This window comes from Hordeum vulgare, chromosome 2H (genome assembly GCF_904849725.1).
Source record: "Hordeum vulgare subsp. vulgare chromosome 2H, MorexV3_pseudomolecules_assembly, whole genome shotgun sequence".
NCBI classification, from domain to species: Eukaryota; Viridiplantae; Streptophyta; class Magnoliopsida; order Poales; family Poaceae; genus Hordeum; species Hordeum vulgare.
Genome location: NC_058519.1, coordinates 457,039,937 through 457,056,084, shown reverse-complemented (window position 1 = coordinate 457,056,084; position 16,148 = coordinate 457,039,937). Strand labels below are relative to the sequence as shown.

The 16,148-nt window shown below is 47.8% G+C and overlaps 2 protein-coding genes across 3 annotated transcripts; both read left to right on the top strand.

Moving 5' to 3' along the window:
• Nucleotides 1-11,163: 11,163 nt before the first annotated feature.
• On the top strand, nt 11,164-13,258 carry LOC123426639 (DNA-binding protein S1FA). 2 transcript variants are annotated; one of them, XM_045110503.1, is made up of 3 exons: nt 11,164-11,267; nt 11,381-11,451; nt 12,731-13,258. In XM_045110503.1, exons 2-3 carry the CDS (start codon nt 11,425-11,427, stop codon nt 12,944-12,946), a joined length of 243 nt encoding a protein of 80 aa, XP_044966438.1. In that variant the 5' UTR covers nt 11,164-11,267; nt 11,381-11,424; the 3' UTR covers nt 12,947-13,258. The 2 variants fall into 2 exon arrangements, with proteins under 2 accessions (XP_044966438.1, XP_044966437.1); XM_045110502.1 differs by lacking the exon at nt 11,164-11,267 and having other exon boundaries at nt 11,280-11,451.
• Nucleotides 13,259-14,614: 1,356 nt separating this feature from the next.
• On the top strand, nt 14,615-15,734 carry LOC123426637. The gene is made up of 4 exons (XM_045110501.1): nt 14,615-15,051; nt 15,129-15,239; nt 15,335-15,415; nt 15,516-15,734. Exons 1-4 carry the CDS (start codon nt 14,809-14,811, stop codon nt 15,588-15,590), a joined length of 510 nt encoding a protein of 169 aa, XP_044966436.1. The 5' UTR covers nt 14,615-14,808; the 3' UTR covers nt 15,591-15,734.
• The last annotated feature ends 414 nt before the right edge of the window (nt 15,735-16,148 follow it).

Below are 16,148 nucleotides of genomic sequence, written 5' to 3'. Positions count from 1 at the left end.
TGCACGCAGGCAGGAGAAGTTCCGTGAAGGCCTCCACCCTGATATCAAGCTGACACTCCTCGTTCAGGACTATGCTGATTTCGCCACCCTAGTGAACAAGGCTATTCAGGTTGAGACTGGTCTGCAGGAATACAAAGGTAGCAGCAAGCGCAACCGTGACATGGGCTCATCTTCGGGCTCATCTACACAGAAGCGGAAGATCTGGATTCCCAACAACATGTACCATGCACCTGCTCCTGCTCCAAGGCCGTCCTATGCTGCACCTCGCCTGCCTCCTCCACCACCTAGGCAGCAGAGGCTTCCAGCTCCACCGCCTCGAGTTCCTCCTTCCCGTCCTGAGGATGGGCTATGCTTCAAGTGTGTCCGTCCAGGTCACCGTGCTAGAGACTGCAGGCAGAATCCGAATCAGCTGACACTTCCCGCAACTGGCAGTGGCAACAACCAGAACCGCAACTTCAACGCTAAGCCTGCTTATGTTCGTGGTCAGGCCAACAACATTGATGTGGGTCAAGCTCAAGACCAGCCTGCTACCGTGATGGGTACACTTCTCGTTAACTCAGTACCTGCTTCTGTATTGTTTGATACAGGAACATCGCATTCCTTTATGTCGGAAAGTTTTGCATTCATGCATGGCATTAAGTACGAAGAGATGAACGTCCCAATAGTGGTAAACACCCCCTCGGGCCAATGTCGACCCTCCATGGTCTGCTCCAATGTCCCCATTGAAATTGAAGGATTGGAATTTTTTGCCTCTCCCATGTTATTAAGTTCTTCCAACATTGATCTCATACTGGGGATGGACTGGTTGAAAGCTCATATGGCATCAGTCGTTTGTGCCACCAAGACCGTCCACCTCCTACACCCTTCAGATGAATTAATAAGCTACCATGCTCATCTCGCCCATAATGCTGAGGCATGGCTGTATGCTTTGAATGCATTAAATGCGTCGCCTCTTGAAGGGATTGAAAACAATCCAGTGGTCCGAGAATTTCAAGATGTCTTCCCAGAAGAACTTCCGGGATTCCCCCTGCTCGAGCTGTCGAGTTTGTCATTGACTTGGTACCCGGTACCACTCCTATTGCCAAGCGTCCTTATAAAATGCCACCACATGAACTCCTTGAACTTAAGAAAGAAATTGACAACTCGCTCCGTCTGGGTTTCATCCGTCCGAGTTCCTCTGCTTGGGGAGCACCTTCTCTCTTTGTTAAGAAGAAGGATGGGACCAATCGATTGGTTCAAGACTATCGTCCTATCAACCAGGCTACTATTCAAAACAAATATCCTCTCCCTCGGATAAATGATTTGTATGATCAACTTGCTGGTTCCACCGTCTTCTCTAAGCTCGACATGAGATTGGGATACCACCAGATCCGTGTTCACAAGGAGGATATTCCAAAGACCGCCTTTGTTACTCGTTATGGATCATACGAGTACACTGTCATGTCCTTCGGCTTAACCAATGCACCAGCAACCTTCTCTCGATTGATGAATTATATATTCATGGACTACCTCGACAAATTTGTCGTGGTATATCTGGATGATATTCTGGTATTTTCGAAGAACAAAGAAGAGCATGCTGAACATCTTCGTCTTGTACTGGATAAGCTTCGGGAGCACAAACTCTATGTGAAGTATTCCAAATGTGAGTTCTGGCTAGACGAAGTGACTTACCTTGGTCATGTGATTTCCAAGGATGGTATTGCACTCAACCCCGAACGAATTCAAGCTATTCTTGACTGGACTCCCCCGAAGAATGTCAAGCAAGTCAGAAGTTTTCTCGGACTCGCCAGCTATTGCCGTCGATTCGTCAAGAACTTCTCCAAGATTGCAAAGCCCTTAACCAATCTGCTTCACAAAGGTGTTAAGTATGAGTGGACTGATAAATTTCAGGAAAGTTTCCAGGCGCTCAAGGACAAACTGACATCCGCTCCAGTACTTGCTCCTCCGGATACGAAAAGGGATTTCGTCATATACTGTGATGCTTCTCGTCAAGGAATAGGTTGTGTCCTGATGCGGGATCGCAAGGTGATCGCTTATGCTTCACGTCAACTGCGTGCTCATGAGGAGAACTACCCAGTTCATGATCTCGAGCTTGCCGCAGTCATTCATGCATTGAAGGAATGGCGACAATACCTTGTCGGTAATCGCTGTGAAATCTACACCGACCATCAAAGTCTGAAGTACTTGTTCACTCAACCGGAGCTGAATCTACGTCAACAAAGATGGATGGAGCGTATAGCAGATTTTGACTGTAGTATATCATATACCCCTGGCAAGGCTAACGTAATGGATGATACCTTGAGTCGCAAGTCATACTGCAACCACCTCCAGGTTCATAAGGTTCACGATCGTCTGCTAGAGGAATTCCGTAAGCTGAACCTCCATATTGTTCCTCAGGGTTACCTTGTTCCCCCTCCTGAAGAGTGTCAAAAGATGAACCTTCATGTTGTTAATCAGGGTTCCCTCAGTAACCTAGTGGTTGAACCAGATCTTGTGAGCTCCATAAAGAATCTGCAAGGCTTTGACGATGATGTCGACAGGATTAAGAGCTATATTGCGAAGGGTAAACCCTCCTTTTTCACTGTTGATGAAGATGGCGCCTTGTATTTCAAGGGTCGCCTATTCGTCCCAAATAAGAAGGAAAATCTCAGGATGACCGGGAAGGTGATGGAAGAAGCTCATGACACACCATTGTCTATTCACCCGGGTAGTACCAAGATGTACCAAGACATCCGGCAAAGATTCTGGTGGTCCAATATGAAACAAGATATTGCATGCTATGTGGCAGAATGTGATGTATGCCGGCGTATCAAAGCAGAACACCAAAAGCCTGCTGGAACTCTGCAACCTATCTCTATTCCTGAGTGGAAATGGGACCATGTTGAAATGGACTTTGTCACTGGTTTCCCCAGATCTTAGAAAGGTAATGATGCTATTCTTGTCGTCATTGATCGACTGTCCAAAGTTGCACATTTCCTGGCCGTCAAAGAAACAATTAATGCTAGTCAGCTGGCAGATCTTTATATGTCAAGAGTTGTTTCACTTCACGGTATTCCGTTGGTAATCAGTTCGGACCGTGGCAGCTTGTTCACTTCAAAATTCTGGGAAAGTTTTCAGAAGGCTATGGGGACTCGTCAGTCCTTCAGCACTGCATTTCATCCTCAATCCCAGGGACAAGTTGAAAGAGTCAACCAAATTCTCGAGGACATGCTTCGAGCTTGTGTCATTTCTTTCGGTAAGAATTGGGAGGAATCTCTCCCGTATGCCGAGTTCTCTTACAACAATAGCTATCAAGCTAGTCTGAAGATGGCCCCTTTTGAAGTATTGTATGGACGAAGGTGTCGAACTCCTCTGAATTGGTCAGAAACTGGGGAACGATCACTCTTCGGTCCAGATATTATTCAACACGCCGAAGATCAAGTCCGCATTATTCATGAGAATCTGAAGGCTACGCAGTCTCGTCAGAAGAGTCAGTATGACCGTCATCATCAAGATATGGTCTATCAACCTGGCGAAAAGGCTTATCTTCGTGTCACACCCATGAGAGGTGCACACCGTTTCGGGATCAAGGGCAAGTTAGCTCCTCGCTATATTGGTCCTTTCAATGTTCTCGAAAGGCGTGGAAGAGTGGCTTATCGATTGGAACTGCCGGCGAACCTTTCTCAGGTTCACGATGTCTTCCATGTTTCTCAACTCCGCCGCTGCTTCAAGGATCCCATTCGAGCAGTGGATCACGATATGCTTGAGCTCCAACAAGACCTCTCTTATAAAGAGCATCCGGTCCGCATTCTCGACCAAGCTGAACGTAAGACTCGTCGCAAGGTCACCAAGTTCCTTAAAGTGTAGGGGTCAAATCATTCTGAAGATGAGGCCACTTGGGAACGCGGGGATCATCTTCGTGATGAATACCCCGAGCTCTTTCCTTCTACCTCTTAATTCTCAGGACGAGAATTCTTTTTAGTAGGGGAGAATTATGACATCCTCGACTTTTGCTACAGTAATGATTGTAATTAAGCGACAGTGATCCCGCGTTAATGATGCCACGTCATCGTTAATGATATCAATGTTGTCATGTTGGTTGAAACCGAATCGAAATTCGAAACCTTGAGATTAAATCAAACGTGGAAAGGATTCGGTTGATGAAATGAAAATGTCAGGGCAGTTATAAAAATTCCCTAGTGAAGTATAAAAATGAATCGAGCACTTTTGGAATATTTGATAAGCCCAATATAGTTAGAGGTGGAGCCTTAAACAAAATAAGTAGAGAGGAATATAGTAAATGTAAGAGAAATAAATAAAAGAAAGAAGTAAAAGTATATAAAATAAATTATAAATGATAGTAAATAAAATTAGGTACTAAAAAGACTTAGAAATAATAGAAAAAGAAAAACAAAACAAAAAAAGGAAAAAAGAAAGTAACCCCCCACCCCCTGGCCCAACTTGGCCTAGAGGCCCAGCCGGCCAAGCCACCCTCGCCAGCGAGCAACCCTAGCGCTGCCCCCCCTGCTCTCCCGTTTTTCCCCAGCCGCCGCCGCCAGAGGCGGTCGGTCACCACCACCCTCGCGGGGGTCCCTCCCCAGCGCCCCCCACGTGTCCCCAAGCCGACACCTCCCGCTCTCTCACCCGCGGGGGCCCCTCCCCACGATTCCTGCCTCACCCCTCGGTCCTATCCCTCCGCACGAGAGAAATATCTCTCGTCTCTCTCTCTCTCTCGTAACTCACCCCCCCACCGAGCCGAGCCCCAGATCCACTCTCTCCCTCCCCTCGCATCTCCCTCCACCGCCGGCTCCCCCACCGGCCGGCGAGCCTCCCCATCTCGACCTACCCCTCCCACCGGCCCTTCCACCCGAGCTCTCACCCCGCCGGCCACCCTTCCCCACCATCGGCCTCCACCCCAACCAAACCACCCCGCCGGCCCACTCACCTTCGACGGCCTCTCCCTCTACCCCGCCGGCCACCAACTCCGGTGACCACCATGACCGGCCGGCCTCCCTCCCCTTGAGACCGGGCAGGGAGGACCTCCACCTCGCCGGATCCGGCCAGCCTCTTCTTCACTAGAGGGCTCTCCTCTCCGGCCACAACTCCGGGAGGCCCTCTCCGATGACCGTCACCGCCGTTACCACCGTCCTCACCATCACCGGCACCACCGGAACCGCGCCATCACCGCCGACACCTCCGCCTTCCCACGAACTCCGGCTTCACCGGGTCGTCTCATCAACGTCGGTGAGCCCCTCCTCGGGCCCCTCCCACCATCTTGTTCTCCTCGCCGTCCCGGTTTCGTTCCTGCAAACGGGGCTCCGATCGGTCGACGTTTGACTCCGGTAGGAGGAGATGAAGTTGGCTCTCTTCTATGTTGAGAAAGTTAACACAGACTCTCTGTTGGTGTTGTCTGTTAACACACAGAGTTGTGAGAGATGAGAGTTAGAAAAATAAAATAAAATAAAAGGTGTATTAGTTGCGTATGTATGTATGTATGTATGAGATGCGATGTATGTATTTGCGTATATAGGTATTTGGAGGAATACGATATTTGCATGATTATGTATCTGTGAATAAAACCGAGTATTCGGCCTTAAGCCACTTACCGGTGGGGCCAACGCACCCCGCTGTCTATGACAGGGAGGCCCCACACCCCTTTCAAAGAAAAGTGAAACTAAAATATAAAAAAAAATGTTTTTATTAAATAAATAAATAGATATATCAGTTAATTAATTAATTGGATAATTAGAATAATTAGAGTATGTCACGTGGGTCCCCCATTAAATTAATCTGATTAATCAATATTTAATCTAAATTAAAACTTGTGCCTATGACGTTCGGGACCCGCTGGTCAGTTAACCAGTCAAATGTTGATGTCAGCATGACATCATGCTGACGTGATAATAGCATTTTATTAAATTATTTAAATCTGTTTTTAATTATTGAATAAAACTTTAAAAATTAATATTAAATAATCCGTAAGTCAGATCAAAATATTTTCAACATGAAAGTTGATCAGCAGAACGAAACGAACCCGGATACAGGGCCCGTTCGTTTGTCACGCGTCCCTAGCATAGCATACGTGGAACTTTTCCATCGTTTCCAGTCTAACCGGTAGTAGCCCGAGACCCAGAAAATATCGTCAGATATTCTTCCGATCCGTCTATGACGGATGTTAATGCGTTAGCTCATGTCTAGCCTGCATCTTGCCATGTCATGCTTTGTGTTGCACCGTTGCTATTATTTATTGTTTCTGTCCCCTCTTCTTACCGGTAGCCCCAAGACTGACGCTGCTGCCGGGTACATCTACGACCCTGCCGATCAGTCCTTTGCCGCAGAGCAGCAAGGCAAGCAAACCCCCCTTGATCGTTCCTATATCGCCTATGTCTTTCTTCCTACTGCTTGCATTAGTAGTTTTGCTACTGTTGTAGTTAGCTCCTATAACTGATGCATAGCCTGTTTTTGATGAACTGCTACTTTCAGTCTTGTACTTTAAATCTGCTTAGTATAGGTGGAGCAGTCATCCCCTCTGACCCCGTAGTCCAGTTGCCCCGCTTGTTTGCAAATCTCGATCTCTGATCGACGAGCCAGACCCGACACATCACATACACCCCCTTCGTTGTACGATGCTACAGAGATACTATCGAGTACCGAGGGTGACACCTCGCTAAGTACTCCTGATGATATCTCTATAGTATAGCTAGTCGGTCATGGTTATCGAGGGTGATTCCTCTTCCACCATTCCCGACGATGCCTCTGTCGTGCAACCCCTCAGGTGTGGGACCCTCGAGGGTGATTCCTCTAAGCCCACCTTGACGGGTACATCGTTCGGAATCCAACGAGGGTGATACCTCGGAATCCCCCCGATGTTACAACCACACAGTTACTCAACCATGTTACTGGGATCTTTGGTGATTAGTTGTAAGACGGGTGGATTCCCGTGAGATTGTGTTGTTGGCCTGATTAAAATGTTAATGGATTTGGGTATTTGATCTGGGTTGGTCGGAGACCTTTTCGCACTAACCTGCTACGCGGGAAGAATTCTGGGTACTCGGCGTCGCGGTATCAGCCGAAGCTTTTCAGATGTCAGCAATCGTAGTGGCGCGCTCCCGAGTGGTCCCGAGATGCATTGCGCTTGTGATTAAGGGATGCTAAGACTGATGTCGGCCACCCTCGCATCGTGCAGGAGCGCGGAGGGGAACTGGGCCCATGAACCCTTTGCGCTTAGGATTTAGACCGGTGGGCTGGCCTCTCTGATTAGTCTTAGGTGGGGCTGTGACGTGTCGATATTCCGAGGCCGGGAAGGACCCAGAAAAGTGTGTCCGGCCATAGTATTATCGAGCGTGATGGGACATGTGGTGCACCCCTGCAGGGATGAAAATTAACTATTCGAATAGCCGTGTCCACGGTTACAGGACGACTTGGAGTTGTGCCCCGATCTTATACAACTACAATTGTTACTTAACTTGAATTAGTTTGCCTCAGGATTGCTTCCTCGCAGGGAGTCGAGGGAGGATCTTTAGGCGTGACCTCACTTTAATATTGCTGCAACAATATGACTATTATGTTTTACCCGTGTTCTACTCTCGTCTATTGCTGCAAGACCTTGAAGATGCTAGTCTTCGATAGGACTAGACCTTCTCTCTCTATTCTCGCATTGTTGTAGTCAGTCCACATATAACACCCCCCTTTGATACTGATGCATACTTAGAATAGTTCTGATGTAAGACTTGCGAGTACTTTGGATGAGTACTCACCGCTGCTTTGCTCCCCCTTTTGTCCCCTTGATCCATTTGTTGTGACCAGATGGTGGAGCCCAGGAGATGGAGGTCCCCGCCGACGACGACTGCTACCCCGACGGTGCCTACTACTACGTGGAGGCCGCTGATGATCAGGAGTAGTTAGGAGGTTCCCAGGCAGGAGGCCTCGCCTCGTTCGATCGTTGTATCTTTTGTGATATCCTTCTCTAAGGCACCCCATGTTTTATGTCTGCACTCAGATATTGTTGCTTCCGCTGACTCGTGTGTTTATCGAGCTTCCGTATTCTAGCCCTCGAGGCCCCTGGCTTGTAATATGAAGCTGATGTTATTTTATTTGTGTCTAGAGTTGTGTTGTGATATCTTCCCGTGAGTCCTTGGGTTTGATCGTACGCATTTGCGTGTATGATTAGCGTACGATTAAACCGAGGGCGTCACATGGGCATTAGATGTCATTGATAACGGGATCACATCATTGGGAGAATGATGTGATGGACAAGACCCAATCCTAAGCATAACACTAGATCGTATTGTTCGTATGCTAAAGCTTTTCTAGTGTCAAGTGTCTTTTCCTTCGATCGTGAGATTGTGCAACTCCCGGATATCGTAGGAGTGCTTTGGGTGTATAAAACGTCACAACGTAACTGGGTGACTATAAAGGTGCACTACGGGTACCTCTGAAAGTGTCTGTTGGGTTGGTAGAAATCGAGATCGGGATTTGTCACTCCGCGTGACGGAGAGGTATCTCTGGGCCCACTCGGTAGAACATCATCATGAGCTCAATGTGACTAAGGAGTTAGTCACACGATGACGTGCTACGGAACGAGTAAAGATACTTACCGGTAACGAGATTGAACAAGGTATAGGTATACCGACGATCGAATCTCGGGCAAGTTCTATACCGACAGACAAAGGGAATTGTATACGGGATTGATTGAATCCTTGACATCGTGGTTCATCCGATGAGATCATCGTGGAGCAAGTGGGAGCCACCATGGGTATCCAGACCCCGCTGATGGTTATTGGCCGGAGAGGTGTCTCGGTCATGTCTATGTGTCTCCCGAACCCGTAGGGTCTACACACTTAAGGTTCGATGACGCTAGGGTTATAGGGAATTGTTATACGGGGTTACTGAAAGTTGTTCGGAGTCCCGGATGAGATCCCAGATGTCACGAGGAGCTCTGGAATGGTCCGGAGGTAAAGATTGATATATAGGATGGATGGTTTTGGACATCGGAAATGTTTCGGGCGTCACCGGTAATGTACCGGGACCACCGGGACCACCAGAAATGGTCCCGGGGGTCCACCGGGAGGGGCCACCAGCCCTAAGAGGTAGCATGGGCCAAAAGAGGGAGGGCAACCAGCCCAAAGTGGGCTGGTGCGCCTTCCACAAAGAGGCCCAAGGTACAAGAGGTGGAGAGGGGGGAAACCCTAGGCGCTGGTGGGCCTAAGGCCCACCTAGGGGTGCGCCACCCCCTCCCCCTGCCCTGGCCGCCGCACCTCCCATCTGGGGGGTTGTCGCACCACCTAGGGTGGGAACCCTAGGGGTGGAACCCCCCTCCCCTCCTCCTATATATGGTGGGGGTTTTGGGGCTATTTTAGACACAGTTTTCCCTCCCCCTCGGCGCAGCCCTGCCCCCCTTCTTCCTCCTCTCCCACGGTGCTTGGCGAAGCCCTGCCGGGAGACCTCATCTCTCCATCGACACAACGCCGTCATGCTGCCGGAGATCTTCCCCAACCTCTCCCTCCTCCTTGCTGGATCAAGGTGCGGGAGACGTCACCGGGCTGCACGTGTGTTGAACGCGGAGGTGCCGTGGTTCGGCACTAGATCGGAATCACACCGCAATCTGAATCGCCGCGAGTACGACTCCATAAACCGCGTTCTAGCAACGCTTCCGCTTAGCGATCTTCAAAGGTATGAAGATGCACTCACCCCTCTCTCGTTGCTGGTCTCTCCATAGGAAGATCTGAATATGCGTAGGAAAATTTTGAATTTATGCTACGTTACCCAACAGTAAGCTGCGGTGCATCACCCCCCGCGTCGAGGATACACGTGACGTGTTCGTGTGTCAACACACTTTTTGGCGACTGCGCTGAGGACGAAGCTTTAAATGGTCTCCGACCCATTCTTGCTACGAAGAGATCGTCATCTAGGATTGGCAATCTATAAAGGTAATATGAATACCCAATTCACTTATGTAGATGCAAATAATGCATATGTTGTTGCTAGATCGTTTGATGAGCATAATGTATCGGTTGGCCCTAGTTTTATCCATCATGCATCTAATTATGTGCAATAGCCGATTCAGAATAATCTCCATGCTTCAACTTCATATAATTTTAGCAAAATGCAACATATGTATTCCAACTCCCATGCATCGACAACCCCACAAATCCATATGCCGATGAACAACGTGACGAGTTAGGTTAATCAAGTTGAAACACCCAATGTAGGAACTTTCAATAGCATGCAACAAAGTGTTTCACCTTTTTATTCATCGGCAACTAACTTGCAATATGTTGATCTAAACATGCCGATGGATAGGGGTATTGGCCATGCTACTACTAGTTATTCGCCAATTACCCTCAAACATCATATGCTATGCTTCATGCTACTGATTTTATGGCACCATACGCAACTGTTGATGTCCAGAATTCGGCCATGCACCTTCACGGTCATGGCCGAATAAGTGAAACTTCTGCAGGAGCACAAATGCCTTCACCTACTACCGTGGATATCATGTTCCCCAACACAATTACAGAATTTCAGCAACAACTCATTGTCGAAAGAGTCTAAAAGCATTTAGGGGCAACTATATCCATACTAGGTAATTGAGAACAAGCTTACATTCTCTTGGGATTTGTGCAACTCTATTCGCTAGGAACTAATAGATAGCGGGAAGCCTCATTATTTTGCCGGTGTAAAAGTTAGAGTTGTGCAAATGATGCATTTTACCAGTGCTATAGCATCCTATGTACCCCCTAAACCATTGCAAAGTTTCGTCACCTCATTGCCGAAAGAGTCTCAAAACATTGAGGGGCAATTTCATGAAGAGTTGATTGGAATTGAGATGAAAACATTTAAAGCTCGCCAAGCTATCATGTGGACAAAAATTAGACAAAAGCAAGAAGCCTTACAAATTATAAAAACAAAAAGTAATGATTTGCATAACAAAGACAATTCAGTTACGCTAGTTCTCTTCACGAGCGCCTGAAGCGCTGCATAGGAGAGCACGCTTCTGTTTCAGCTTGCAAAATGAAGATCGAGCCCGACCCGCTTTTGCGGGCCAGGTAGACGGGCCGGGCTGGGCATGATCAGGATTAGCTCGGTGGCAACAAAACCCTCAACAGCAGAATTTTGTCACGGTCCAAACAAGATAAGAAAGGATAATTAATTGACGTGGCGTAGAAACTTCCAAACAAAACAACCCATACAAGTACACAACCCCACGCGACGCGAGGAAGGAAGACGTCAATACGGGCAAAGGAAAGGGGGCAGATCGTAAGAAAGGTCCCCAGCTGCTCGCAAAGGTGAGTTTTTTTCTGGAACCCACAGATCTTACGACTCATCCTCCCTCGAGGAACACCGGTGCTTATCTTCCTGCTCGCCCCTTGCCTAATCCATCCAATCTCTCTCGGTTCAGGAGGTGAGGAGGGCGTGGTGCCTGGTCCAGATCCCGTTTCCGCCATGGCGGAGCAGTTCGCGGAGTCAGCGGTAAGGAATTTTCCGCCACTTGTTTTTCTTCTCCAGTGCGCGTGTTGTTTCAAGATCGCTCTTCTTTGTACGCAGCTTGTAGATGTGAGAGAGCGAGATGAGTTTGTTTGCAGATCTGCCTTGCCCCTAACCACCCAGATCTGCCATTTACCGCCCCGCGCCGGCGGGTGAGGGACGGTGCCTACTTATGTAGAAACCACTGTGGCTTGCGTAGAAACGCCGTCATCGTCATGGACCATCGCGCATCATACATACGTACTTATGTTGGTAGATAGTTAGATCTGCATAACTAAGGCAATCATCTTACGTCGTCTCGGTAGTCGTAATTGTAACAACGTATCATGGTTCTGGTTCTTTGTTGTAAAAAGCGATTGCAAAATGCTGAATTATTTGAAAAGATTTGTTTTTTCACTTGCCAAGTGCGGCGACTCTTTTCTGCTCTCACTGGTGAATTTTAATCTCTTCAAGTATTGTGTAGTTGATGCAGTTTGCTTTCATTGTTTAATTTGTTGTGCACCCCTTATCTTGGCTTATGTCACTAGTACTTGAGGATAGTTTAGTGTAACTGTTTATACCATGTGTTTTACAAGTTGTTGACATGGCGGCAAGGTTTACACTTGTCTGCCTGCAAAAAGTAAATCATTTAGTGAGTGTAGTTGTTGTTCTGTGATTAATTCGACATGCTAAACTCACTGTTTTGAGTGTTTTTCTATCTAATGAATCCACTGAAATTGACTGTCGGCATGGATTGCTTTGTTGTTTGAAATGAACGTGTAGTTTCAGACACTGCCAGATAGATGTTCTGGATATGCCCGTGCATCCTGCATCTCACTTTAAATCCTTGGTATAAGTCGACCACTCAGCTTTACCCATCCTGTTTCACTTCACTTCAGCTGTGACTACTTGTATTCCTAAAATAGTCTCTGTTTTGAGTGTAGAAACGTGTAAATATATGAAACTTCAGGGTTATTAATATATTGAAATTAAGCTTCGGGTTGTGCTGTTGTCAAACTTGTGACTGCATACAACAGTTTGTATTAGAACTGTCTATTATTATTATATATTGGGAATGATCGTTGGTAATCTGAGCATGCAAAACTCTGAATTATGTGTCTTGTTCTTGCTAGCCTAGTAGAGCATGCAAAACTCTGAATTATGTGACTTGTTCTTGCTAGCCTAGTAAGGTATAAACCGTGCAAGCTGTATGCACTTAAGTTTGTTTTGTATTCACAAAAGTATATATGTTATAGCTTCTGATAACTTATCTGTTTATCTTCAGAACAATGTCATCATCGAAGAGGTGAACAAGGGCCTGAACCCTGGAATGATCGTCCTGCTTGTGGTTGCGACCTTCCTGCTGCTCTTCTTTGTTGGGAACTATGCGCTCTACCTGTACGCGCAGAAGACGCTCCCTCCGAAGAAGAAGAAGCCAGTCTCCAAGAAGAAGCTCAAGAGGGAAAAGCTGAAGCAAGGGGTTTCCGCACCAGGGGAGTGAAGAGATCCATTGATTTCTCATGTCGATTGCTTTATGCTGGGCTCCGTTTTACCTGATAAAAAAGACATACCAGCTGGAGCCGCAGCGACTGTTTATGTAGAAGCCTTGTCTTGAGTGGTACATCGTCGGTATTGGACACCTTATTTCAGCGAACTGATAAACCTTAGCCTAAATTGAGCTGTTGTGCTTGTGCTGCCCCTGGTTATAGTTTTTTTAATTAAAAACTTTGCTGGTGATCATCTGTGGCAAACTTGGTAAACCTGTGTAGCCTTTTGCAGTTCGGGATATTGTGTTGCATTGTGGTTTGGCGTCTCTCGGTCTTTTTTAAGCTTTCAAAATTTCATGCTGGCAAAGATACTTCATCAGGCCTCTGCCAAATTAAAACAGAGCATGGCGATCACTTTTAAGGCCTGTGCAAAATATAGGAAATGAACATGTATTTCTTATGTTGAATGCAAAACAGGTACTACGATGGAGATGGGATCGAGAAGTAATCCACATTCTACCCCGTGAGTCCTCTCAAGATATGAAGTTCTCATAATCCAAACTGTGTGCGCCTCACTCGCCACTCCGGACTAGAGCTCGGGTGGGCTAGATAGCCTAGCCAAGCAGTGGAATATGACAATCATGTTTCTATGTCGACCCCGTCGTCTTTGCTGAAGCGGACATAGATGACTCGGAGGTGCCAAAGAGTGGATGATTGGCTCTAATTAGCTTTGTAGTACATGGCAATGATGTCAACTCATACCTTCCATTGTTTTTGTATATACAGTTTGACTCTTCTACTGTACGTTGTTTACTCGTCTTTTTTCCGCATGAACTGAGCCAGCTCATATATACAACGAGGTTTCGTACTATCGGCCGGCCTCTGCTCGTCTGATGAGGATGAGTGCGGCCACCTTCCTCTTCCTTCCCCGTCCGTCTCACTGTCACACCCATCGACGACGGATCAGCTGCATGAGCGCAACCAACTCAACAAGAAAAACCAACCTTCTTGTCCCAAGCATCTGCTAGCTAGCATGTTGCCGTCAGGTGCAGTCCAGTCCAGTCCAGTGACCACTGGCTGACGGAAGACAACATGCATCCACCACACCCACGCCACAGTATTTGTGTGTCTTCCAAGCCTCGCGTTGCAGACGGCTTGTCCCCCTCGTCTTCCTACTCCCCAGCTGCCGCAACCCAAAGCTACCTGTCTATGGATCCAGTATAGCTTAGTCGCTCAAAAGATATGCCAAAGTGCAAGTGGTGGTACCTAAGAAAGAAAGACATACACAAGCAGACATGCATGCACATGCATGCGCCGGCTCACCAGAATCACTTCCCCGGCACTGCACAGTGCGATCCCTGTGGATGGAGAGCGAGAGAGGAAGAGTTACTTGCACTCGACCCCGCCCAGCCACAGCCAGCCAAGACGGCATGGCAGCTCACCTAACACCAACTGTAGGCAGGGCAGACAGCAATACAATACGAATACACGATGGACATGGTTTCTGGCTGAAGCGATCGCTGGCTGGTTCGGCGCACGCACGTACGCTCCTGGCGCGATCACCCGGCCACCTTTCCCTTTTATACTGTGTATATGTACAGCAGGATCGATCGATCGATCGATCGCATTACTACTTGTTCCGCGGCCATGTTGCAGCATGTTGCGTAGACGATAAGCATGCGAAAAAGCGACAAGGACTCGCCGCCGGTTGGTGATATAAGTGGCGGGGAGCAGCCCCGGACCGGCCGTGAGTACAAGAGGAAGAGAGAATTAATACTGCTACGCCAACTAGTAGCAGCTCAAGAGTCGATTGATTACGGTACGTGCGTCGAGGTCGATCGATCCATAGGAAGGAAGGAAGGATAGGAAGGATAGGATGCAGGGTGAGGTGGAGCAGCAGGCGCCGATGCAGATGGTGCTGCGGGTGAAGCACCCGTCGTCGCTGTCCAGCGGCAGCGATGAGGCGGCGGAAGGGGAGGGGTCGTCCAGGTCGGCGCTCTCCGTGTTCAAGGCCAAGGAGGAGCAGATCGAGAGGAAGAAGATGGAGGTCAGGGACAAGGTGTTCGCGCAGCTCGGACGCGTCGAGGAGGAGTCCAAGCGCCTAGCATTCATAAGACAGGTAGGTGCCTAGTACGGTACTGCTCTTCGGTTATGATGTTGCCTAAACCATGCAGCTCAAAAATGACGTGTTTGTAGGAGCTGGAAGGGATGGCCGATCCTACCAGGAAGGAGGTGGAATCAATACAGCGGCGGATCGACACCGTCAACCGCCAGCTCAAGCCCCTCAGCAAGAGCTGCGTCAAGAAGGTGACAAGGACTTCCTGGGATTCTACTTACTTTCACTGCATTCATTAATTTGACATACGTACGTATTTGTTCTTGAATTTGGGGAAAAAAAACAGGAGAAAGAATACAAAGAGGTTCTCGAGGCGTACAACGAGAAGAGCAAGGAGAAGGGCATACTTGTCAACAGGCTAATAGAGGTGACCTCGTCTTCTTCTTAATTAATTAGTTTGGTTAAATATCTCTCAGATTATTAGCTAGTGCTGACCGATCACTTTACTCTGCTCTCCATCTCTGCAGCTGGTGAGCGAAAGCGAGAGGATGAGGATGAAGAAGCTTGAAGAGCTCAACAAGACGGTCGATTCACTGTATTAGACGTAATAATAATAATGTTAATTACCCCCGATCGAGAGCTTAATTTTGCTGTGCAATCTCCGTCGTCCGTCCCATGGATTTGAATGTATGTGATCTGTACGTGTCAGCTTGTAACTGCCCATGTCGTGAGCGATTCTTCTTTAATTTTTCGCCTTTCTTCTTGCTTGTGATTGCGTTGACGGGTTTGAGTCCATCTTGTTGCACCGTCCTTGTTGAGTAAAACTGACGTATTTAAGCGAAAGGGACCGAGGAACAAGAATGACCAAGAAACGGTGAGCATGGCTGCATTTGGTGTCGTGTGTGTTCATTCATTCTTGACCGATGTTGATCGTTCATCCATCCATTGTTGTCGTTGTTAGCTAGCTGCCTAGCTGCAGCTAATAATATGCTAGAGTGGCCAAGGGGAGGTGTTCATTGATTCTTCCGTTAGTACTTATGTTGCCCACCTAGTACTGTCCCAAAAAAGGGTGCTCTTGCAACACCATGAGCACCGATCCTGCTGCTGGCGAGCAACCACCTCACTGACACCCATAACGAACTGGTGCGTGGCTAGAGGTA